The 21,901-nt window shown below is 39.5% G+C and overlaps 1 protein-coding gene across 1 annotated transcript in view; it reads right to left on the reverse strand.

The window, feature by feature from the left end:
• The window catches only part of efnb1 (ephrin-B1), a 79,028-nt gene that overhangs the window by 21,141 nt on the left and 35,986 nt on the right, over positions 1 to 21,901 (reverse strand). Inside the window, exon 2 of the mRNA XM_051667006.1 lies at positions 11,406 to 11,683. Within this exon, the coding sequence (XP_051522966.1) occupies positions 11,406 to 11,683 (278 nt within the window). The remainder of the gene's footprint in view (positions 1 to 11,405; positions 11,684 to 21,901) is intronic.

Here is a 21,901-nt window from a genome sequence, read left to right on the forward strand (position 1 = left end):
TTTGCAGAGGTAAACCTTGATGAATGAGTTACTGGATGTCAAACATTATTAATCGTTTTCATCCATGGTTTCTAAATCAGTGAAAAATAAAGAAAAATGTGCAGGGTAAGATTGATTTAGAAAACGGATAGTTCTGACTCTAAATTCTGATTGGATGAGCCAAGTTGTAATATGAATATAAATGCACACCTGTGACCCTAAAGTCTATAATAATGCACAAGTTTCAACTGCAGAAGAATTGTTTATAGTATACCAATCAGGGCTTGACATGAACTTTTTGGCTCACTGGCCACTGTGGCTAGTGGTATTCCAAAATCACCATCCACTCAGCATTTGTACTAGCCAAAATCCCCCGCCCCACAAAAAGTGCTAAAAGTAACTTGAAACTTTAACTGCATGCATTTGTTTTGACATTTTATTTTAACAAGAATGATGAGTTCAGCAGGACACAAGCCTAATGATTTAAGTCAACTTTAGAATATCTGAGGCAAACATGACTAGTTAGAAGAGGAGTAGGATAGAACAGGAGAAAAACTTTGTCAATAATCTGTCCATTTATCCACTGAACTGCAGATTTTATCCCCTTTAACCATTCTAAATTGTACTTGCCTTCATGAAAATGTACTATTGTTCTTCCATTGTTTAACAGTGGCATTTGTAATAATCAGGTTATAACCACAAGTCAGACAATGGATGGCTCCACATTACTGTGATTAGGCTAATGTAGATAGTCTTTCTAAAAATTAATCTATAGTATTTTTTATGGAAGAAAAAAAAAACAAAAACTAATAGCTTAAACAGGGCTCCATACTGTGACTAAAAATGCGACCAAAACTAATTTATTGTGACTATAATTTAAAATCTATTCGCCATTGGCGACAGTCAGGTTGTGTGCGTTCATAAACGGTTTCATCAGATATCATCTTGTGAGTTATTGAATACATCTTTAGTGCGCGCACCAGTCTCGCGCCACTTTTCACCAGTTCCGTTTCTGACGAGCTCGCTGCACCGCACACAACAACAAACCCAGCGCGAGAGAGTCATGACCAAATGACTCTTTTGAACCGGATCTTTTTCATGAATCACCCGAAAAGAACTGAGGGAGCTCAGGTTAGCAGTTTGAATCAGATTCACTTTCTCAGCGAATCAGCCGTCAGTGAGCTCACAACTCGGAGTGCAGACACTTCAAAATAAGAGTCCCATGTGTATTTCGGGCTTCTTTATAATTAAAAGTCCCGTATTGTGTACCACTTTTTTTATTTATTGATTGGGATTGGAGTAGCACAATAAACTGCATCTGGGATTTCATTAAATTTGCACTCTTGTAGTCTCTGTGTCTGGACCATCTGATAACAGTAAAAGACTGAGGCAACAAACCTTATTCACGCTAGCGCCATCTTTGATTTTTAATGGGAATGACAATGAGGTTGTGAGGGATAGACTTACAGTCTCTTCAATGGCATGAACGGTGTAAAACTGTATAAAGCTCCTAGCTCACATCTGATTTTCCACAACTCATGTTGTTTGGAGTTCTTTGTATACAGAATGTTCTTGGACAGATATTTTTTTCAATATTTTGTCCGTGGAATGATCCAAAGACACTTTAAACTGCAGTACAACCCATTGAAGAGATGGTAAGTCTATCCCTCACAGCCTCGTTGTCATTCCCATTAAAAAAAGATGCCGCTAGAGTGAATACGGTCTTGGTCTTGTTGTAAAACTATATATATATATATATATATATATATGCAAATGTTTTAGGCACTTGTGAAAAATGTTGCATAGTGAGGATGTCTTCAAAAATAATGCCATAAATAGTTTTCATTTATCACTTAACATCATACAAAGTCCAGTAAACATAAAAAAGCTAAATCAATATTTGGTGTGGCCACCTTTGCCTTTAAAACAGCACAAATTCTCCTAAGTACACCTGGACACATGTTTTCTTGGTTGTTGGCAGATAGGATGTTTCAAGCTTCTTGGAGAATTCACCACAGTTCTTTTATTTATTTAAGCTGTCTCATTTGCTTCTGTCTCTTCATGTAATCCCAGAATGTGGGGGCAATGCCATCTCTTGCAGAGTGCCCTGTTCTTCTATTCTAATCTTTTCTATTTGCAAAAGTAATGTTTGGGAGTCTAAAATGTATTTTTCCTATTGACACACTAAAGTAGCAGATATAAATAACCATCTTAAGACAAATGCTTTTGTGAAACATCTTAAGTGCCTAAAACTTTTGCACAGTACTGTATGTGTATACATATATGTATGTGTGTGTGTGTGTGTGTGTGTGTGTGTGTGTGTGTGTGTGTGTGTGTGTGTATATATATATATATATATATATATATATATATATATACACACGTATATACATACAGTACTGTGCAAAAGTTTTAGGCACTTAAGATGTTTCACAAAAGCATTTGTCTTAAGATGGTTATTGTATACTGTTTATTAAACCTCTGATTAATAGGTTATCAGCTGTCTTCCTTCAGCTTTCTATCTTGTTTCTGAACAGCAATCTAAATCGAGCAATTCTGTGATTTGGCAACTAAAAACAGCCATTTGGTTGCTTAATGTTTCAGTTTAGAAGCCAACGGCTCCTAAGTAATTTTTGTTTAGTCTGGAGCCCTGCTAAACATGTTTAGAAACTTTAACTACAACTTTTACTGTTAATAATTCCATGGAGTACAAAAGAAGATGTTAGGTAAATTAAACTCAGTCACCATTCACTTTCATTGAAAATACATGAATCGTTATTACCATTTATGTAAGAAATAAAGTTGTACGGGTTTGGAGAAGATAAAGATGAGTGAATAATGACAGAATAATTTTTTTTTTATTAATAAAAAACAAGCCTTCTACATTTGCCCTAATTGATTTAATATGCATCTATATCAGTTACTAATGTTACTGCAGTAAAACTTTTTAAAGAAGAAGATTCTCAGTAGAATTCAAATGGATCACATAATTTCTGTGTTCTCCGCCGGCCGTTGCGATATCAACTGAATCTTGGCTGAATCACGCAAGTTTTGCCATGCGCTGTTCTGCGCTTATTTCTGGAGCATGCTGATGTGCGCTGCGGCACGCGGAAGCACGCTTTTATATACTTCTTATAAAGCTCTGAACGCAAGATGAATACAATTATATTTGCTCCAGCTGCAGCCACCCACCAAAGTAGCTAGTAAGAGTGACGCAGCTACCCGCCACTGCAGATTTGTATCAACATTTGTCAGGTGAGTGGGTGTTAATGTCAAGCCCTGATACTAATTATTATTAATAATAAACTAACTGTTTATTGAAGATTAATGTCTTATCATATTGCTGTTGCTGGTATTTTATAAAAGTATTAAGCAACTCAAGTTTGTGAGGGTAAAATCTAGGAATGTGTGAGACTAGTCGACTAAACGGTACTGATGCTGCAGGTCGACACTGGAATTACTAGTCAGTCAGTATTTTTCCCCATTAAACTGTTAATTTTTTTTTTACACACTTATGTTTGGCTTAATATTTTTACAAAGGCTGCACTTGAATTACTGTTAATACACTTGAATAAACTGTTAAAGATTACAATTTCTTTTATATTTTTTATCCCCTTTTCTCCCCAATTTGGAATGCCCAATTCCCACTACTTAGTAGGTCCTCGTGGTGGCGTGGTTACCTCAATCCAGGTGGTGGAGGACAAGTCTCAGTTGCCTCCGCTTTTGAGACAGTCAATCTGCGCATCTTATCATGTGGCTCGCTGTGCATGACACCGCGGAGACTCCGCACGTGGAGGCTCATGCTACTCTCTGCGATCCACACACAACTTACGATGTGCCCCATTGAGAGCGAGAACCAATAATCGTGACCACGAGGAGGTTACCCCATGTGACTCTACCCTCCCTAGCAACCGGGCCAATTTGGTTGCTTAGAAGACCTAGCTGGAGTCTCTCAGCACACCCTGGATTCGAACTGCGACTCCAGGGGTGGTAGTCAGCGTCAATAATCGCTGAGCTACCCTCATGGTCGCTATAATGTGGTTCTCGCTCTCGGCGGGGCACGTGGTGAGTTGTGTGTGGATGCCGCGGTGAATGGCGTGAAGCCTCCACAAGCGTTATGTCTCCGCGGTAACATGCTCAACAAGCCACATGATAAGATGCACGGATTGACGGTCTCAGACATGGAGGCAACTGAGATTCGTCCTCTGCCACCCGGAATGAGGCAAGTCACTACGCCACCACAAGGACTAAGAGTGCATTTGGAATTGGGCATTCCAAACTGGGGAGAAAAAAAAAAAAAAAAAAAGAAAGATGATGATGTGCCAACTGCATAAGCCCTAGGTATACTTCCAATTTGACGCAAACGCTCAGCGTCTGCATACAGTCAAACGCGAGCCTGTCAAAGTGTACTCAATATAACTCTGTATGCGCATGCGCGCTACGTCTGCTATGAGGCAGGTATCTCCAGACCTCCTCACACACACGCTCTTGACTTGCACACATCCACTGTTGTTGTTTTTACCTTCAGCTCCTGATGTTTAACAGTGATTACATCTTCTTCTAGCGCTTCTTTGTGACAGCAACGGCTCAAAATGTAAGTGTTGCCACCTTGTGGCTTATTAGTGCAAATAACTCCAGGGGCATGCGCATTCTGCACGTTCAAAGACGAGCGGTTAGAAAAATCGGGATCGTTCAGTGCTCGTGCACTCTGCAAATGACGAGATTTGCGTCACGCATCCTATACATCTGACCGAAGTATACTTTGGGCTTTAAGCTTAAACTATCCTTTATTCTGTGTGCACATCATGTTTAGAACAAAACATAAGGTGTTTTGTACATTTCTCACAGGCCTATTTTTTTAAATCCTAGCTATTTTTTTTTTATTTTGTTTTTTACATCCTAACTGTTATTGGGTAACATTCTTAATCGAACAGCTGTTATATTAGATCGTAGGCTAATGCACGTCGTGAAATACACTCAACATTTCAGCCTGTTTTTTTCTCATAGATTTGGCTTACCTGTTAATTATTTTCAACAATGTCCTGACTATTTTAATATGTTAAGTAACTTTTGATGAATTCCGTTTAGAACAAAAGAGGGTTGCTCTATTGGTCCTGCACTATTCATTCAATTGTTTTCAATAAATATGCCTGTATACGCTAACCTTGGTTCAGTGAATGCGTGTCATGTTCTACAATGATCATAATGCAAGGCAAACACGTTGCAGATAAATGCCCCTTTTCAGCTAAATTTAGTGTCGAATTTGGCTGTTGGAATAGATTAAGTATTTTAAATGGGCCGCATAAACACACAAGGTTTTTTTACTTTTTTTTTTTTTTTTTTTGAGGATTTCTTAATTTTTAGACTAGTCGACTCCAAAATTTACATTTAAATGTCAGTGAAATTAGTTGTTCTGCACATCTCTAGTAAAATCACTGTAATGCGCGGCCTCTCGTGGCTTTGTGCTTTAGTTTGTCATGGTAACTGTCTAGATCAGGTCTCTAAATTTCAAAATGCTTCTGAAGTTGACATCACAAAGTATTGTACATTTTGAAGCTCTCAATATCATGAGAGCTCAAATCACTCTCTGGTCTACAGGCTGTCCACCCTCAAACAACTAACAGGATCCATTTCAGACCAGTACCGCTTAATAAATTCACACAAAAGTGAAACAGATGATCAGACAAGGCCAGTGTCTTTCTGGAACACATACTGGTGGAATTAAACCAGGCCATAAAAAGAGAATTCTCAGAATCTCTCTTGAAAATTAGAAACAGAGACAGAATCTGACTAAGCCCAGACTTTGTGACCCCAGTCCAGTCAAAGTGTAATACCCCGACAATAAAAACAGCTCATACAGAGACAAATGTGAGAATGCCAGCAATGTAAATGTGAAAATGGAGGAGAAAATAAGAGGGGGAAATCGTTCCGGACACAATGTAGCCCTGACTCGAACCAACAACATCCGTACCAACACCACAGCTCAATGTGTATGGAGCACTTGCGCTAAAACTGCGCCATGCCTTGACAGGAGAATGTTAACATATTATTTTGAAGCTGAAACTGATGGACGTGAGCATGGACCCGGTGGTTCAAAGAACCTCTGCAGACAGACTGGAGGTGATTTGACAAATATTTACATGGATAAAGGATAAGAAAGAGGGGATTTCAGTAGCTGGGTTGGCCTCTTGAGCCAGTGCTCTGAACCTCTGTAGGGAAAAATCTACATATTGACATGTGTAGCCTTCTGGATAAACCGATAATTTGGATGAATTAGAGTTTGGAGTTTAGATTTAAATTATAACCTGTCCCGAGAGGTAGTGTAATTTTGATGTTAATTGAAATTGCAGATGAAGTGGAGGGTAAAGCAGAATCTTGTGAACTAAAAGGAGAGAAATCAAAGAGCTGGACAGTTCTTCCTGTGAAATGAGGAGTCATGTTTGGATACAACTATGGTGGCATAATGATATGATGTGTGGTGAGCTCCGCAGGAAAAGGAAACATAAGCTCTGTTCCAAAACTTAGAGAGCCCATATAGGCAGCTGCCTTCTAAGACAGCATACTATCTGTTATGGAATCTCATAAGTGACTGATTTGGAACAGACTACATAGCAGCAACTTAATAAAGTTTGTCGTTAACATGTTAAACTAACTGCACAATACTCTGACAAGCATGGAAATGCATAGCACATGCAATTATTGGGTAAAAGAATAATATTAACATGATTTTAGTGTGATAAAATCAGGGATTTACCAATGTTATGGCATTAAGTGGTGTTGCTTTATCATGATGGAAAGTTGGATGTTAACACTGAATATGACTTCACACAGATGAGGTTAGTAAGCGATTTTATCAAATTAAAATCATGTTAATACATATAATGTTTATGTCTTATGGCTATACTTTTGAAACTGTATGTATTGTAGTGTTTATGCAATGGCCCCATTCACTTCCATTAAAATTCCTTTACAGAATTTTTTTTTTTTCAGAAACAACACAAGACAACATAATTTTTTGTGGTGATCAACATTATGCCACAAATGCTTCGATTGAGCTTAATTTGTATTAAACTGGGAATGTTCCTTTAATTAATAATACTTCTTAATATTAATAATGATACTAATAGTGGCCTGGGTAGTTCAGTGGTAAAGATGCTGGCTACCACCCCTGGAGTTCACTAGTTCACTAGTTCAAATCCCAAGGTGTGCTGAGTGACTCTGGCCAGGTCTCCTAAGCAACCAAACTGGACTGATTGCTAGGGAGGGTAGAGTCATCTTCCTCATGGTCGCTATAATGTTGTTCTTGGTGGGGTGCGTGGTGAGTTGAGCGTGGATGCCGCGGTGGATGACGTGAAGTCTCCACACACGCTATGTCTCTGTGGTGATGCGCTCAACAAGCCACATGATAAGACAGGTTGACAGTCTCAGATGCGGAGGCAGCTGAGATTCATCCTCCGCCACCCAGATTGAGGCAAATCACTACATTCCAAATTGGGAAAAAAAATAAAAAATAATAATGATACTAATATAACTATTTTTATCATTACTTTTCATTGAATGAAATATAACTTTTCAATAAAAATATAAAGTATCTATAATTAAAATGTTTCTTGCACCGTCTCCCATCTTAAGTTCTCCACAAAAGATACATGTGATTCTGCCTTAGGACCATAATTAAGCCAACCTTTCTGACAGCATTCATGTCGGAAGCATGCCTATGATGCCTCAAAATGCTGCCTTCGCAGGCAGCTCACTAGGTTTTGGAACAAAGAAATAGTCAGTGTCACAGAAAGCAACACAGCCATATAACAGAGGATACAGAAAAGGCAAAGAAGTAAAGAGACACTTGACACCACACAGAAAGAGGCAAAAATAGTGACAGGAGGAACAGCAGATTCTCATGGATGGATAAAAAGCATCTGGAGGTGTAGCAGCTGAAAAAGCATTGTCAAGCCTGAAAGGCAGACTCAAAGCAGGTGGGCATGTGACACATAATGATTTGTCAAGATTAGTGATGTCAGCAGCTGCATGTAACTGCTCTGAAATCAACAGAAACAACCAGAACAAGCTCACTGCTAAATGATCATAAACAAATTCATCATCTATATTAAAGAGGTTAACTACACAATTGCCCCGATTTACTAAGATCTCAAATAATAGGCGCTAATTTGCTTGTGCAATCTATGAAATTGCATGTACATGTCATGGGCGTTTTGTGGGTGATTTTCTAAGAAAAATCGTGCAAATAACTACATGTGCAAATATGTTGGACACAGCCTCCAAAAGGTGGCTTTTGTGTGTGGTACTTGCACCAAGTGCAATTACAGTACAGCTCTCACTAAATACCATTTTATTTTTATTCAATATGTCATTTATATGTTTATTTATAGAATTGTATGATATATATCATAAAATCACTGCTATTTAACAAGTGTAAGAGTAGTTGATGAGAATGCACATGACACTTTTTACTTGAAATGTTCATAATTCACAAAGAAAATACAATATTATGTAGCTTACACATTAACGTGTATCGGCATGCTTCGAGTACTGGAAAGAACCGGCACTTAAAAAATTCGGCAGTTAAAAACAATGTTTAAAACATTAAATTATGACATAATTTTGGCATAAATTGTTAGCAAGCTAATGATGTTATCAGTTATGATACGGAGTTTTAAAATAATTGAATAAAACTGTTTTTCATGAGTATTATTTTTATTTCACATTATTGTGTGTCAATAAAGGGTGTTCTATGTATTATCTGTTCTCAAAGTCTCTTTTTTGTCACAATGACAGCATGATGCACAGTGCAAATCAGATTAATACCTGCCTTTCATTCATATTAATTTGCTCTCGTAGTTTCCGATTCTGAAATGACATTCAGGCTTGAAAAATCACTTTGCGGGTGTAAAGATTGCATGCAAACATTTAGTAAATTGGGGCCAATGACTCAACTGTAATGCTAACTAAAATATAAATGTTAGAATTAAAACATCATAAACGTATCCCACAAGAAATGCAAGTGCACCAAGAAAGACCAAAAAACTAGGGTAGAAATCTACCCAGAAAAATGTTGTTTTGCTTGTTTTTTAATTTGGGGATTTTGAGGGTAATTAGCTCAATATGCTTTTGTTGAAACCTCTGTGTTTTTGTGTAAGTGTTTGTGTGCATTTTAAAAGGATTCTAGTTAGTGGTCAGTTTAGATGACTGCAGACATCTTGCTTACATTTAACACACATAAGGGGAGGTTTATATTAAACTGCATCTAAGCTGATGCCAAACTACAATCAGTTCAGGAACTCACTGCATGTAAACAATGTAAATGTGCAACAATGTGACATACCAAACATGCAGACTGACAGGGTTGTAAAAACATTGTTCGAGAGGCTTTTGACGAGGAATGTATGGACGTGTGCAAAACTGTCACGCTTGAAAGTCTCTTGCTGAGTTATTAACTCAATGGATGACCAGTTGAAACAAGATGACAAGACAGCAAAAATCATTGAACTCGAATCACACACACACACATGCACACACGCACACACACATGCACACATGCACACGGACACACGGACACACGCACACACTTCAGCAAAATTATTTTAACCAGACTCATCCTGTTCACCAGAGCAAGATAAAGGAACTGTTAGTCTGGGAGTCTATGTGTGTGTATTTGTGTTAATGGATCTAATAGCAGCCCCACTGGTTGCTGGGGGTGTAGTTGTTGTGATGGGTCACTAGAGGTGAAGTGGGTTATGGGACATGTCTGGGCGTCATAGCCAAGAGACCATGAACTCAGTGATGCAAGACAACCAATGAGACATGCCTGACTGAAAGTGTCCTCTTTCCTTCTCTCCCCCTCCATCCTTGGGGAAAGAGTAAAAAAAAAAAAAAGAGTGCAAGAGATAAAAGGAGTGCACACTGACCATACGAAAAGAAAGAGTGTCTCATTTATCCTGCGCTCCACTGCTTTCTTCATCTCATATTCTGAGAGTTTAGTCTGCATTTATGCTACACTATGAACTTGTTGAGAAATGTTTAAGACTCTGAATTAATGATTAATCAGTGGCATCAGTAATACTTTTTTATTCTTTCGATGTAATTAGGGGTGTGTGAGATAGACAAGAAAAGAAGATTAAAGATACTTTGCGAAAGAGAGTTTGTCAGTAAAGTACATGTTTGTGTGCAAGTCTTCAGGTGTAAAATGTTATGTGGCAAAGAGAAGAAATCATTTGAGAATCTATAATCAAATAAAGAATCCAACTGTTACTGTTTTTTGTGGCTGGAATATCATTCTCACTCACTGAAAACTTCTTTTACAAAAAGAGGTGAGAGAAGATGTGATTTTTATGACTTTTTGTTCTGTTAATGGTTCTTGAACAAAACATACAGCTGGACCAGTGTTGTCTGATTGCCGAATGAATGACTCTGATGATTAGCCGGTTCTTTTAAATCTACAGCCCGAGACATGCAGTGCAACTAGTGTAGTCTGATTTCTGAATGAATGACTCTGATGATGAGCCAGTTCTTTTAAATCCACAGCATGAGACATGCAGTGCAACAAGTGTAGTCTGATTTCTGAATGAATGACTCTGATGATGAGCCAGTTCTTTTAAATCTACAGCCCGAGACATGCAGTGCAACTAGTGTAGTCTGAGTCCCGAATGAATGACTCAAAACATACAGTGTGACCAGTGTAGTACAGTTCCTGAACGAATGACCCTTTGTTAAAGATAGGCCTACACGTTATTAGTTTTGTTGTAATCAGTAGAATTTTATTTTTAAAATGGTCCTAACTATATATTTAATAAGTCTTTGAAAAGACCCCTTTTGCAAGAATTGTCCTAAATATATTTCTGATTTGTTATATCTCCTCTGTTGAAATCTCAAATGATTTCTTCATTTGGCAAACAGGCTTCTGAAAGCAGTAAATGCAATAAAAATGCATTTCTTATTTCCAAATATTTGTTCCTCAAAAGTATTAAAAGAATCGTTAATGGAACCCATAAATAATCGGAATCACTAAGAGGAATCAAAAACCGGCATCTTTAAAATTCCTTGCTATTCTAATCCTAGAGTACCTACCACTTAAAGAAGAGTTTGTATTTTAAAACAAATATTTATGAATCGATTTTCCAATTGAGGATGTCCCTGAATTTATGTCAGATTTAGCTAACTTCCGGGGACACATTTATCCCTAAACTACAGCTAAGTAAACATACCCACACACACATATTTTTTGTGAGCTAAATGGGGGCTTCCTACTGACTTCTACTGTTCTTAAATGAAAGCCCATTATAATTACTATAGACTAAACTAACCTTACAATACAAGTTTTGGCATTTTCTGAAGTGATTATTTCTTCTTATCTCTTCATGAACCATCTTGTTCCCAAAAGTGCAGCCAAGTTAGAAAGAGTTACTTACAAGTGATGTAATAGTTTGTGAAGCGTTTGAACTCAAGCCCCATGTAGTTTGGACTGAACTCCTGGAACTTGATGGTGAATTTTATGTCTTTCTCTGGTTTGTTGCAATTGACCAGTATATTGGGGTCCAGTATGGTGCTGCAAGACTCCGCCTGTTCTTTCTTTACCAAGTAGAGTTTATAAAACTCATACGGCCGCCCCATGTCCCCTTTGGGGCAGATAATGTCCAGTTTGTCCCCGATCTCCGGGTAGATCACCAAGCCTTTCCCTGACACAAACCTGCAACAGAAAACACATACACTGTCAAAATAAAACACACACACATTCATTTCTGAGACAGGCTCTCAGCAGAATCTGCATCTCTTTGCACCCCACAACCATGAGCGGAAAAACTTGGGTTCATATACCTTCCTAGACTGCCAAAATCCTCCACAAACCAGTCCAGAGGAAGCATCGATGTTCCTTTTTACTCTTAATAACACATTTCAAAATAAAAAACAATTCCAAATATTACAGAAAGAGAGGAAAGTAAGAGAAAAGACAGGAGTGAAGCAGATCTGTTGACTATGATTTATTGGACAGGGAAAGAGAAGCATCTCACTTCATTTATAACAGTTTATAACTTATTGTTCATGTGATGATCAGCACTGGTCGGACATTTAGGGAATATCTACTCCATTCTCGGTAACACTGACTCGTGTGTGTGTGTGTGTGTGCACGCATCAGTGTTTGTCTGTAAGGGGAGATGATTGCAACATAGTCCTTGCTTACCGCACACACACAAGAACAAATGCGAAAACACACACAGACAAAAAGCCTAAAACTAAAAACATACACAGAGACGAAAACAAAAACACACACACAATGCACTACAAGTACAAATAATATATGCACAGACACTAAACAAACACCCTGTAATTAAAGACACATGCACACATACAGAATAATGGCAAGCAAACAGATACACAAATCCTTTAAATAAAAAACAAAAGATAAACGGAGATTATTAAAGCTTGTGTTTTCCTGATATATTATGATGAAACCCAAATATTCAGTATAATGTAATTCTTGTGCTTATTTCTGCTGTGATGTTCATTCTTCTCACCACAGGCTGTTTACTGCTTTAATGCACACATAATATAAAAAACAACCATTTACAGCATCAAGGACTTCCATCCGTATGTGTAGTCATACTTTTGTGTGAGGTTTTTGACAGTACTGAGAGCTCCAATAATGACTCAGTGATTATGGCCATTTAGAAGAGCAATTATGTTCTCAATAAGAAGAACAAGAAAAACAATGAGCACTGATACATTCACTTTAACAGGACTTCCATCTGTATGTGTGGTCATACTTTTGTGTGAGGTTTTTACAGTATTGAGAGCTCCAATAATGACTCCGTAATTATGGCCATTGAGAAGCGCAATTATGTTCTCAATAAGAGGAAAAAGAAAAAAAATGAGAATGGATACACTCACTTTAACAAGGACAAACAGACTGCAATTACATATGACAAAACAAAGCTACACACAGTCATATATAAGAGGAGTTTGTAAGTTGGTAAAAAAACAATTAAAATTAAAACAAAATCCAGAAGAAACAGTAACTTCATTGTTAAGGTAAAGTGTGTAATTTCTGCGCCACTAGCGTGACCATAAGGAATTGCAAAATAGGGCTGGTAATAGTGGGGTCATGACATGAGGAATCAAATTTTCCTTGATATCTTGACATATTAGAGGTCATTCTACTATAAAAACATACTGTAAGACACTAGGGGTCGCTCTTGGGAGCCCCAAACACCTCTGATCTTTGAGAAAAGGCCAATGGGAACTGGCGAGTGGAATATGCATGCCACTCCCCCAGACATATGGGTATATCGAATTTCCCAGCCAAATTCGCCTGCCACAGGGATAAGGAGGAAGGACATCCAGGGTCCACGGTCTCGTGAACTCGGCTGGGGGGAAAAAAGCGCATGTCTTCCCCTCCAGGAAGGGAAAGGTGCTGGACGCAAGCGGTACACCCGGCCAGTTGCCCCGCATACTTACCTGTTCGTACCTCACAACACACGGGACGAAACCGGCTCAACCCGGAGACTGTAGAATCTCACGAAGGTATTGGGTGTTGCCCAGCCTGCTGCTCTACAGATGTCTGCTAAAGAGGCGCCATTGGTCAGGGCCCAGGAGGCCGCCACACTCCTAGTGGAGTGTGCTCAAAGCCCCAAGGGGGGCAGCATGTCCTGGGTGTGGTATGCCAAAGCGATGGCGTCAATGACCCAGTGGGCGATCCTCTGTTGGGAGACAGCCCTCCTTTTCCGCTGTCCTCCAAAGCAGACAAAGATCTGCTCAGAGCGTCTAAAGCTCTGCGTGCGATCCAAGTAGATGCTCAAAGCACGCACCGGACGCAGCAATGCCAAGGCTGGGTCTGCCTCTTTCTGGGGCAGCGCTTGCAGGTTCACCACCTGATCCCTAAATGGGGTCATGGGAACCCTGGGCACATAGCCCGGTCGAGGTCTCAGGATCACGTGAGAGTACGCCGGACTGAACTCCAGGCAGGTGTCGCTGACAGAGAACGCAGGTCCCCAACCCTCTTGATGGACATGAGCACCTTTAGCTCAACTGACTCGAGGGGCTCAAACAGGGCTCTCTGCAGGCCCCGCAGGACCACAGAGAGATCCCATGAGGGAATGAGGCGCGGCCTGGGAGGATTCAGCCTCCTCGTCCCTTTAAGGAAACTGATGATCAGGTTGTGCTTCCCGAGGGACTTACCGTCTACTGCATCATGGTGCGCCGCTGTAGCGGCCACATATACCTTCAAGGTGGAGGGGGACAGCCACCCATCCAGCCTCTCCTGCAGGAAGGAAAGCGCCGACCCAACTGCACATCTCTGGGGGTCTTCACGTTGGGAAGAACACCACTTAGCAAACAAACGCCACTTCAATGCATACAGGCGCCTCGTAGAGGGAGCCCTGGATCAACGGCCGAAGCCTCTGCAGGGCGAGCAATACTGCCAGCAACTCGAGGCAGTTGATATGCCAACGCAGTTGCGGCCCTGTCAGGAGCCAGCGGCTGCATGCCCATTGCACATGGCGCCCCAGCCTTGCTTGGAGGCATCTGTCGTAACCACGACATGCCTGGACACTTGCACTTAGGGCCTGTGCCGAGGTAAAAACAAGACGTGGAAGTACACGTCCTTCAGGTCAACTGCCGTGAACCAATCTTGATGCCGGATGCACGACAAAATGCATTTCTGCGTCAGCATTTTGAACAGGAGTCTGTGCAAGGCCCGGTTTAGTAATCACAGGTCCAAGATTGGCTGCAACCCACCGCCTTTCTTTGGCATGAAGTAGGGGCTGTAGAACCCTTTCTTCATCTCGGCTGGAGGGACAGGCTCTAACGCGTCCTTCTGCAGAAGGGTTGCAATCTCTGCATGCAGGGCAGCGGCGTTCTCGCCCTTCACCGAGGGAATACCCAACAAAGGACTGGTCAGCAATGGGGAGGAGGGAGACCGTACTCGTGACTCGTCACAACCTCCTGGCCGTGGCCGTGTGTGTGCCACAGCTGGGTGCGCAGGGGTGGGAGGCCCGCCTCCACAGCAGCATGCCTGCCGAGAATGTGCGGTGTCCGGCAACAACCCTCATGCAGTTCTCTCAGCACCTTGGCCTGGTGCACTTGCAGGAGAGCCATGGCGTGCAGGGTGGAGGCGGCCTGCCAACGGCACTGTAAGCCTTGGTCACCATGGACAACGTGAGCTTACAGGCCCTGGACGGGAGTCTCAGACGATTCCACCAAGTGGCCGCGTTTTGCGGGCACAGTGCACCGCAACTGCCTTATCGCCGTGTACCCCCTGGCCGTCCCACCATCGAGGGTAGTGAGAGCGGAGGAGCTCAGAGATTGGGACCAGGCAGTAAAAGGTGCCTGCCACGATTTCATGAGCTCCTCGTGCACCTCCGGGAAGAATGGGACCGGGGTGGGGCGCAGCCATGAGCGGCGCTCTGAGGCCAGGAACCAATCGTCAAGCCGTGAGGGTTCAGGGCAGGGTGGAAGGTTCCACTCCAGCCCGACGCTCGCAGTCGCCCGGGCAAGCATGGCCGCCAGCTCCACGTCAGCCTCAGACTGGGTGACCGCACCAGAAGGTGGGAGCCCAGTCAAGTCCTCTGCGTCCGACTGGATCAGCCTGCTCTCCGATGCTGCAATCGAGAGCCCCGAATGAGACATCAAACTCGCCGTGGGGCGAGTCACCTGTCTCATCCCAGAACTCGACCGGGGCAATCGAGCATACTGGGGAATGGGAGGTCCGTGGGGGATTATCCGGTGGAACCACTCCCATTGGGGCCCCCAAATCGCCCCCAGTGCTAACCGACGTGGCCTCATACCCGTAGGTAGAGGGACCGGGGCGGAGAGCAGCTGGAGTGGCTTTCCCTCTGAAGAAGGAAAACCATGACAGCGATGAGACAGCGATCATGGCCATCAGAGACGGAGAGGTAGCGACCGCAACCAGGAACTAAACACAGACAGAAAGGCATCTTTAAAAAGACGCTCTCTGTCAGTGCCACTCTTTTAGAGAAAATATACTCTTATTTTGCAAGAATATATAGTCTTTTAGGCTGTCGAAGCACCCAGGGGCGTTCTCTGCACTCAATCCGTGCACGAGGGGGAGAAACCGCTGTAATGCACCGTAAATCCAACAGCATGCAGAGGTGAATGGACCGGCAGTGGAATCCGCTCGGCTCCGAAGAAAAAATCTGAATGAGTGGTTGCGAGCCAGCTCCTTTTATACCCGTATGTCAGGGGGAGTGGCATGCAAATTCCACTCGCCAATTCCCATTGGCCTTTTCTCAAAGATCAGAGGTGTTTGGGGCTCCCAAGAGCAACCCCTCGTGTCACTACATCGACACAATTTTGAGTGAGTGCCAGATAGGGAACTCAAAATTTCCTCCTCAATTGAAAAAGAGCATTTATTTAAACCAAGCTGCAAAAACCGCTCGCTTGAAAATTGTGGATTTTGTGATGTCACAAGAACCAATACGTCAGCAAAAAACTGCCTCTACAGCAAGACATCAATGCCCACTTTTACAATAGGGCTGCAACTAACGGTTATTTTGATAACTGATTAATCTAACGATTATTAGAACGATTATTCAACTATTTGGCGATTATTGCAACGATTAATCATTAGCTCTTAACCGGTTATTCAGCTTGTGCCCCGACTTAAAAGGTTGTTTTAAACATACTTACTAACAATAAAGAGGACAAAATCATCTTCTAAAAATACCTCTAAATGACATTCACTGAATTAATTTTTTTAATTCAGTAAAGAAATTAATTGCAAAAAAAGTAATATTGTTATCAAGTGTTTTGTCTTGTTTTCCATTTAAAATCATTTAAAATCCTTAAAACAAGATACATCTACTTGAGAAGCAACATATAAGATATTTAGACTTTAAGAGAATGTATCTTAAATATAAGTGTATTTTGTATATAAGTGTATTTTTTCACTTGGTTATACTTCTGTGAGTGCAGTAAAAACAAAATGTACTTATATTCAAGATCTAAATATCTTAAATGCTGCTTCTCAGGTGAATGCATTTTTTTTAAAGGATTTTTAGATATTTTAAAATATCTGTATTTTTAATATTACATTCAACATTCTCAGATAACAATTTTTTTATTCTGCAGTATAGCTGCTAAAGAAAATGTGCGTTGTTTTAAAGGAGTTTTAGATATTTTTATTGGAAAACAAGCCAAAACAAAAAACAAATATAAAACATATTTTATTTCGGTGTGTAATGGGGCGAAGACTATCCTCTTTCACCTTTCTGTTCACTTCAATCCATCTTTAACTCACAAAAAAACAAACTCTCTCTTATTAATATAGCTGCGTATTGCCAATTTTCTTCACAATAAGAAATGCACAGTGACACATACATTATGATTCAATAAGTCGCAAGCCATCACATTATAATCAAGCAGCAGCAAGCGCGCGCTCGAGGGATGAGCATCCCCGCGACAGAGAGTGCCTCAGCCGAGTGCAGTTTCAATCTCTCCCCCTTAGATCAGGACATATAATTCCCTCATACTTTGCGATCTGTATCACCTGAAGCTGTTTGGAAAGTTTAGAGTGCATCTGGATTGTGAGCTGTGTAATTCTTCCTCTCCTCATTCAGGCGTGAGCTACAGTGCTGCTCTCGAGCGTCATCATTAGTTTAATGTGATCTCGTGTTACGTTAAATGAGATCAAATGACTATTCAACAACGAAAATTATTGTCAACAATTTTTTATTGTCGACATTGTCGATAATGTCGACTAATCGTTTCAGCCCTGTTTTACAATGTCACACCCTTGGCCCCGCCCACTGGCACAACAGTCAGACAGCACCTCATCTGTCATGGGAGATTTATTTACACAAAAGGGGACTTATACAGGACACCTTCCTAAATGTTTTTCTACATAAACATGCACTAGACAAACTGCTTTGACCATTATCATGCATCTCGCACTGCTTTTAAAAGATGTGATGTCAAGTTATAACTTTTGGAGACCCCCATGCTGAGTTTTGCTGTTTTGTGTATAAACCATCTGTACTATTTTCAATTGTTGGTCTATGTAAACATGCACTAAATGGACGTCTTTGATCATTTTGATACATTTCTGGCAATGTGTGCTGCATTTTAAGAGCAGAACAAGCACAAATTTTAAAAACGCATAAGTTCTGGTCCATTCCACTTCTTTCGGCTCATATCAACGTGCATTGCTTGTGAACCAGTCACAATATGATTCAAGCTTTGCAAAGGAACTGTTATTGAAGGATGGGGCAATTAAAAATACTATTGGAACTGACAGCAAAACTGTTAGTCATGACTGTTTAATAGTTTATTGTGCTACTGTGCTTGAGTGAACAGTTTAATATATTCGGATGCAATGTGTTGGATGTGCGTTACGTGCAAACCCTGAAATTTAGTTTTATAATGTTGTGGAGCTTATTCAAATATGGCTGTATTTGAGGGACGGCACGATGTTAGCCAATCAACAGTGGGCGTTTACATTGAACAGAATGCGAGGATCTCTCTTCCTAACAAAGCAATTTAAAACCCATTGCTAAATCTGAGAAATGCTGATAAGAGAACGACGCAACAGCCTCCACCTAAGGGGCTGTTCACATGAACGTTTTTGCAACCATCCAGTTTACCATTTGTTGTCTTTGTAAACGTGCTAAATGAACAGCTTTGATCATTTCACCATGTATCGTTGTTTATTCAAGCGTCTCGTGCAGGAGCGTAAGCGTTCTTAAAAATAACTTCAACCTTTAAAAATGCGTCTCGAAACACCTGCTTTGTGTTAAACTCTATTTGTTGCACTGAATCAAGCCTTTTTTAGCACAAGAATGCAATCGATCATCGTCAGTGCTTGGCACACATAAAAAATCCAAGTACACAGTTTTAGCATTCGAATGTGCATTGTTGTCTTTAATTCAAAGGAAATTAAAATTTCTAAAATGTCTTAATTTGACAGACTTACTGCAAAAATAGTGACTAGGTGTGTTCCAATCGACCGATTGACTTCACATGGTATTCAGCCATCTAAGGTGAGATTCCAAATTGAAGGGAGTGTAAACATTCAGTTTGAAGGGCACTTTACCAACCATTCATTGCCAACCATCAGAGTACTGATGTTGTTTGGCAAAAATAAATGCTAAAATAAAATAAACGATAAGAATTTGAGACGCTGCCGTTTTTATTTAGCTTATTTCACCAAAGGTGTGCTTTCTTTGCAGTTGTGCACAAGTGTAAAGCACATAAGATGACACCATAACATCCATTATCATGATATTTGGTCATGTAATTGTAAAGACACATTTATTATAAAACAACCAAATAACATTTATTTTTATATTAAACAGCACCAATCATTTAACTTGCGGGTTACAAGTTTGGAGAAATATATTTATTTAAAAAAAAAAAAAAAAATATATATATATATATATATATATATATATATATATATATATATATATATATATATATATATGTATGTATGTATATATATATATATATATATATGTATGTATATATATATATATATATATATATATATATATATATATATATATTTATATATTAGGGATGTGCTGAACAACTAATTTCACTGACGTTTAATGGGAAATTTTAAAGTCGACTTGTCGACTTGTCTAAAAAAAAAAAAAAATAAAAAAAAAAAAACCTTTAGAAAACAGTCAATAAAAAATTGTTTATGCGACCCATTTAAAATACTTAACCCTCTGGGATCTGAGGGTGTTTTGGGCCCTGGCGAAGTTTTGACATGCCTTGACATTTGTGCTTTTTTTCAGTTGCTTAAAAACATATGAATGGCTAAAGTCTGATAACACTGTATTCAGCACAAACTGGGCTACAATAATATGTGAGCAACATGTATGTTACAAATTGTATGTACGTTTGTATTTTTGAGTAAATAACGTTTATGCATGGTTTTTGAAAAAAACAAAAATTGTAAGTCACTGAAATAAGGCCACATAACACATACTTAACATTTGTTCACAAGACCTTTGAGAACTGGATCTTGTAACCTAGAGTTTTTGCTACAAAATGATGTCAAAACCATCCTGATCACTCATTCATACAAAACAATATAGTCATTTAACTTTTTTAATACACTTTTAGTATGAGAAAGGCGTGAATGATCATGAATATTGATGTGACTAACACCTGAGGAGACAAAGACCCCTCCCCTGGGAACAGAATAAAATGTAATATCTGATATAGGGCATATACACAATACATTAAAAAAAAAAGTCAGGATTCTTTGATGAATAGAAAGTTCAAAATAACAGCATTGAACTGAAATAGAAAGCTTTTGTAACATTATAAATGTCTTTACTGTCACTTTTGATCAATATAATGCATCCTTGCTGAATAAAAGTATTAATTTCTTTCCAAAAAAAAAAAACTCTTACTGACCCCAAACTTTTGAACGGTAGTGTATAATGTTACAAAAGCTTTCTATTTCAGATAAATGCAGTTATTTTGAACTTCTATTCATCAAAGAATCCTGAAAAAAATTGTACACAACTGTTTTCAACATTGATTATAATAATAAATGTTTCTTGAGTGGCAAATCAGCATATTAGAATGATTTCTGAAGGATCATGTGACACTGAAGACTGGAGTAATGATGCTGAAAATTCAGCTTTGATCACAGGAATAAATTGCATTTATATATATATATATATATATATATATATAGTAAAGGATATATAAAAATTGCCTCGGGGCTTTTTTTATTTGCATTGATCACCTCAGCACATTACCGTATGAATAGCGCGCTCTGCTGGTGTGTGTGATCACATTAGGGATAATTAGCTGAGCCAGGAGAAACTGTACATCACTTTGTTTCAAACAGATTACATTGCAGGAGAATATTTGTTTTAAATTTGAATTGTTTTATTTAAAAGTTGACATTTTAAGCTTTCTTTAGACATATGTTTCATGTTTGTGTGATAAGTATTCGCGGAGTTTCAGTTCATTTTTTGAAGTGTTTCAGAAAGATGCTCGCGGAGAGAGAGACAGCTGAAAGCGCACCCTGATTATTTTCTTTATCTTACAAAAGCACAAGGTTTTGTTGTTATTGTGAGTGTACACAAATAAAAGTAGACCCTTTATAGTTTCTAATGATGTCTTACACTTATCTGTATGCCCAAAAATGACGGAGTATTTTAAGTTGTTTCCGCTGTTATAAGGAAAAAATCCAGCAGGAAGCGTCGGCGCGTCCGTCGACCCCTGAGGGTTAATCTATTCCAAATCCGAAGCTAAATTCCACTGAAAAGGGGCATTTACCTGCGACATGCTGGCCATGCATTATAATCATTGTATATTAAATACAGAACATGACACGCATTCACTGAATCAATGTTAGCGAATATTTAACAGGCATATTTATTGAAAACAATTGAATGAATAGTGCAGGACCAATAGATCAACCCAGAATGTTCTAAATGAAATTTACCAAGTAAAAGTGACTTAACATATTAAAACAGTCAGGACATTGTTGAAAATAATTAACAGGAAGGCTAAGCCAAATCTATGAGAGAAAACAAATGCACTGAAAAGTTGCACATATTTCACGATATGCAGTCGTGCATTAGCCATTGATCTAATATGACAGCTGTTCGGTGAAGAACGTTAACCAATAACAGTTACGATGTAAAAAAAAAAAGTATCTATAGGATAGAAAAATAGGTCTGTGATGTCGCCAACAACAAACCTAATGTATTCTAAACATGACATGCACACAATAAAAGATAGTTTAACCTCGTTGAAAATAAACAGTTATTTTCTAGGCTACTTAAAAGCATAAATTTTTTGATGAGCAAAATAAACACGTCGACATGGTCTGGTGAAAGACGGGACTTGACTTACATGAGGCTGCTATCCTGCACTTGAAAAAGTCTGCACAGTGGAAAAATAACGTACAAGCATGCACAGA

This window comes from Myxocyprinus asiaticus, chromosome 3 (genome assembly GCF_019703515.2).
Source record: "Myxocyprinus asiaticus isolate MX2 ecotype Aquarium Trade chromosome 3, UBuf_Myxa_2, whole genome shotgun sequence".
Lineage (NCBI taxonomy): Eukaryota > Metazoa > Chordata > Actinopteri > Cypriniformes > Catostomidae > Myxocyprinus > Myxocyprinus asiaticus.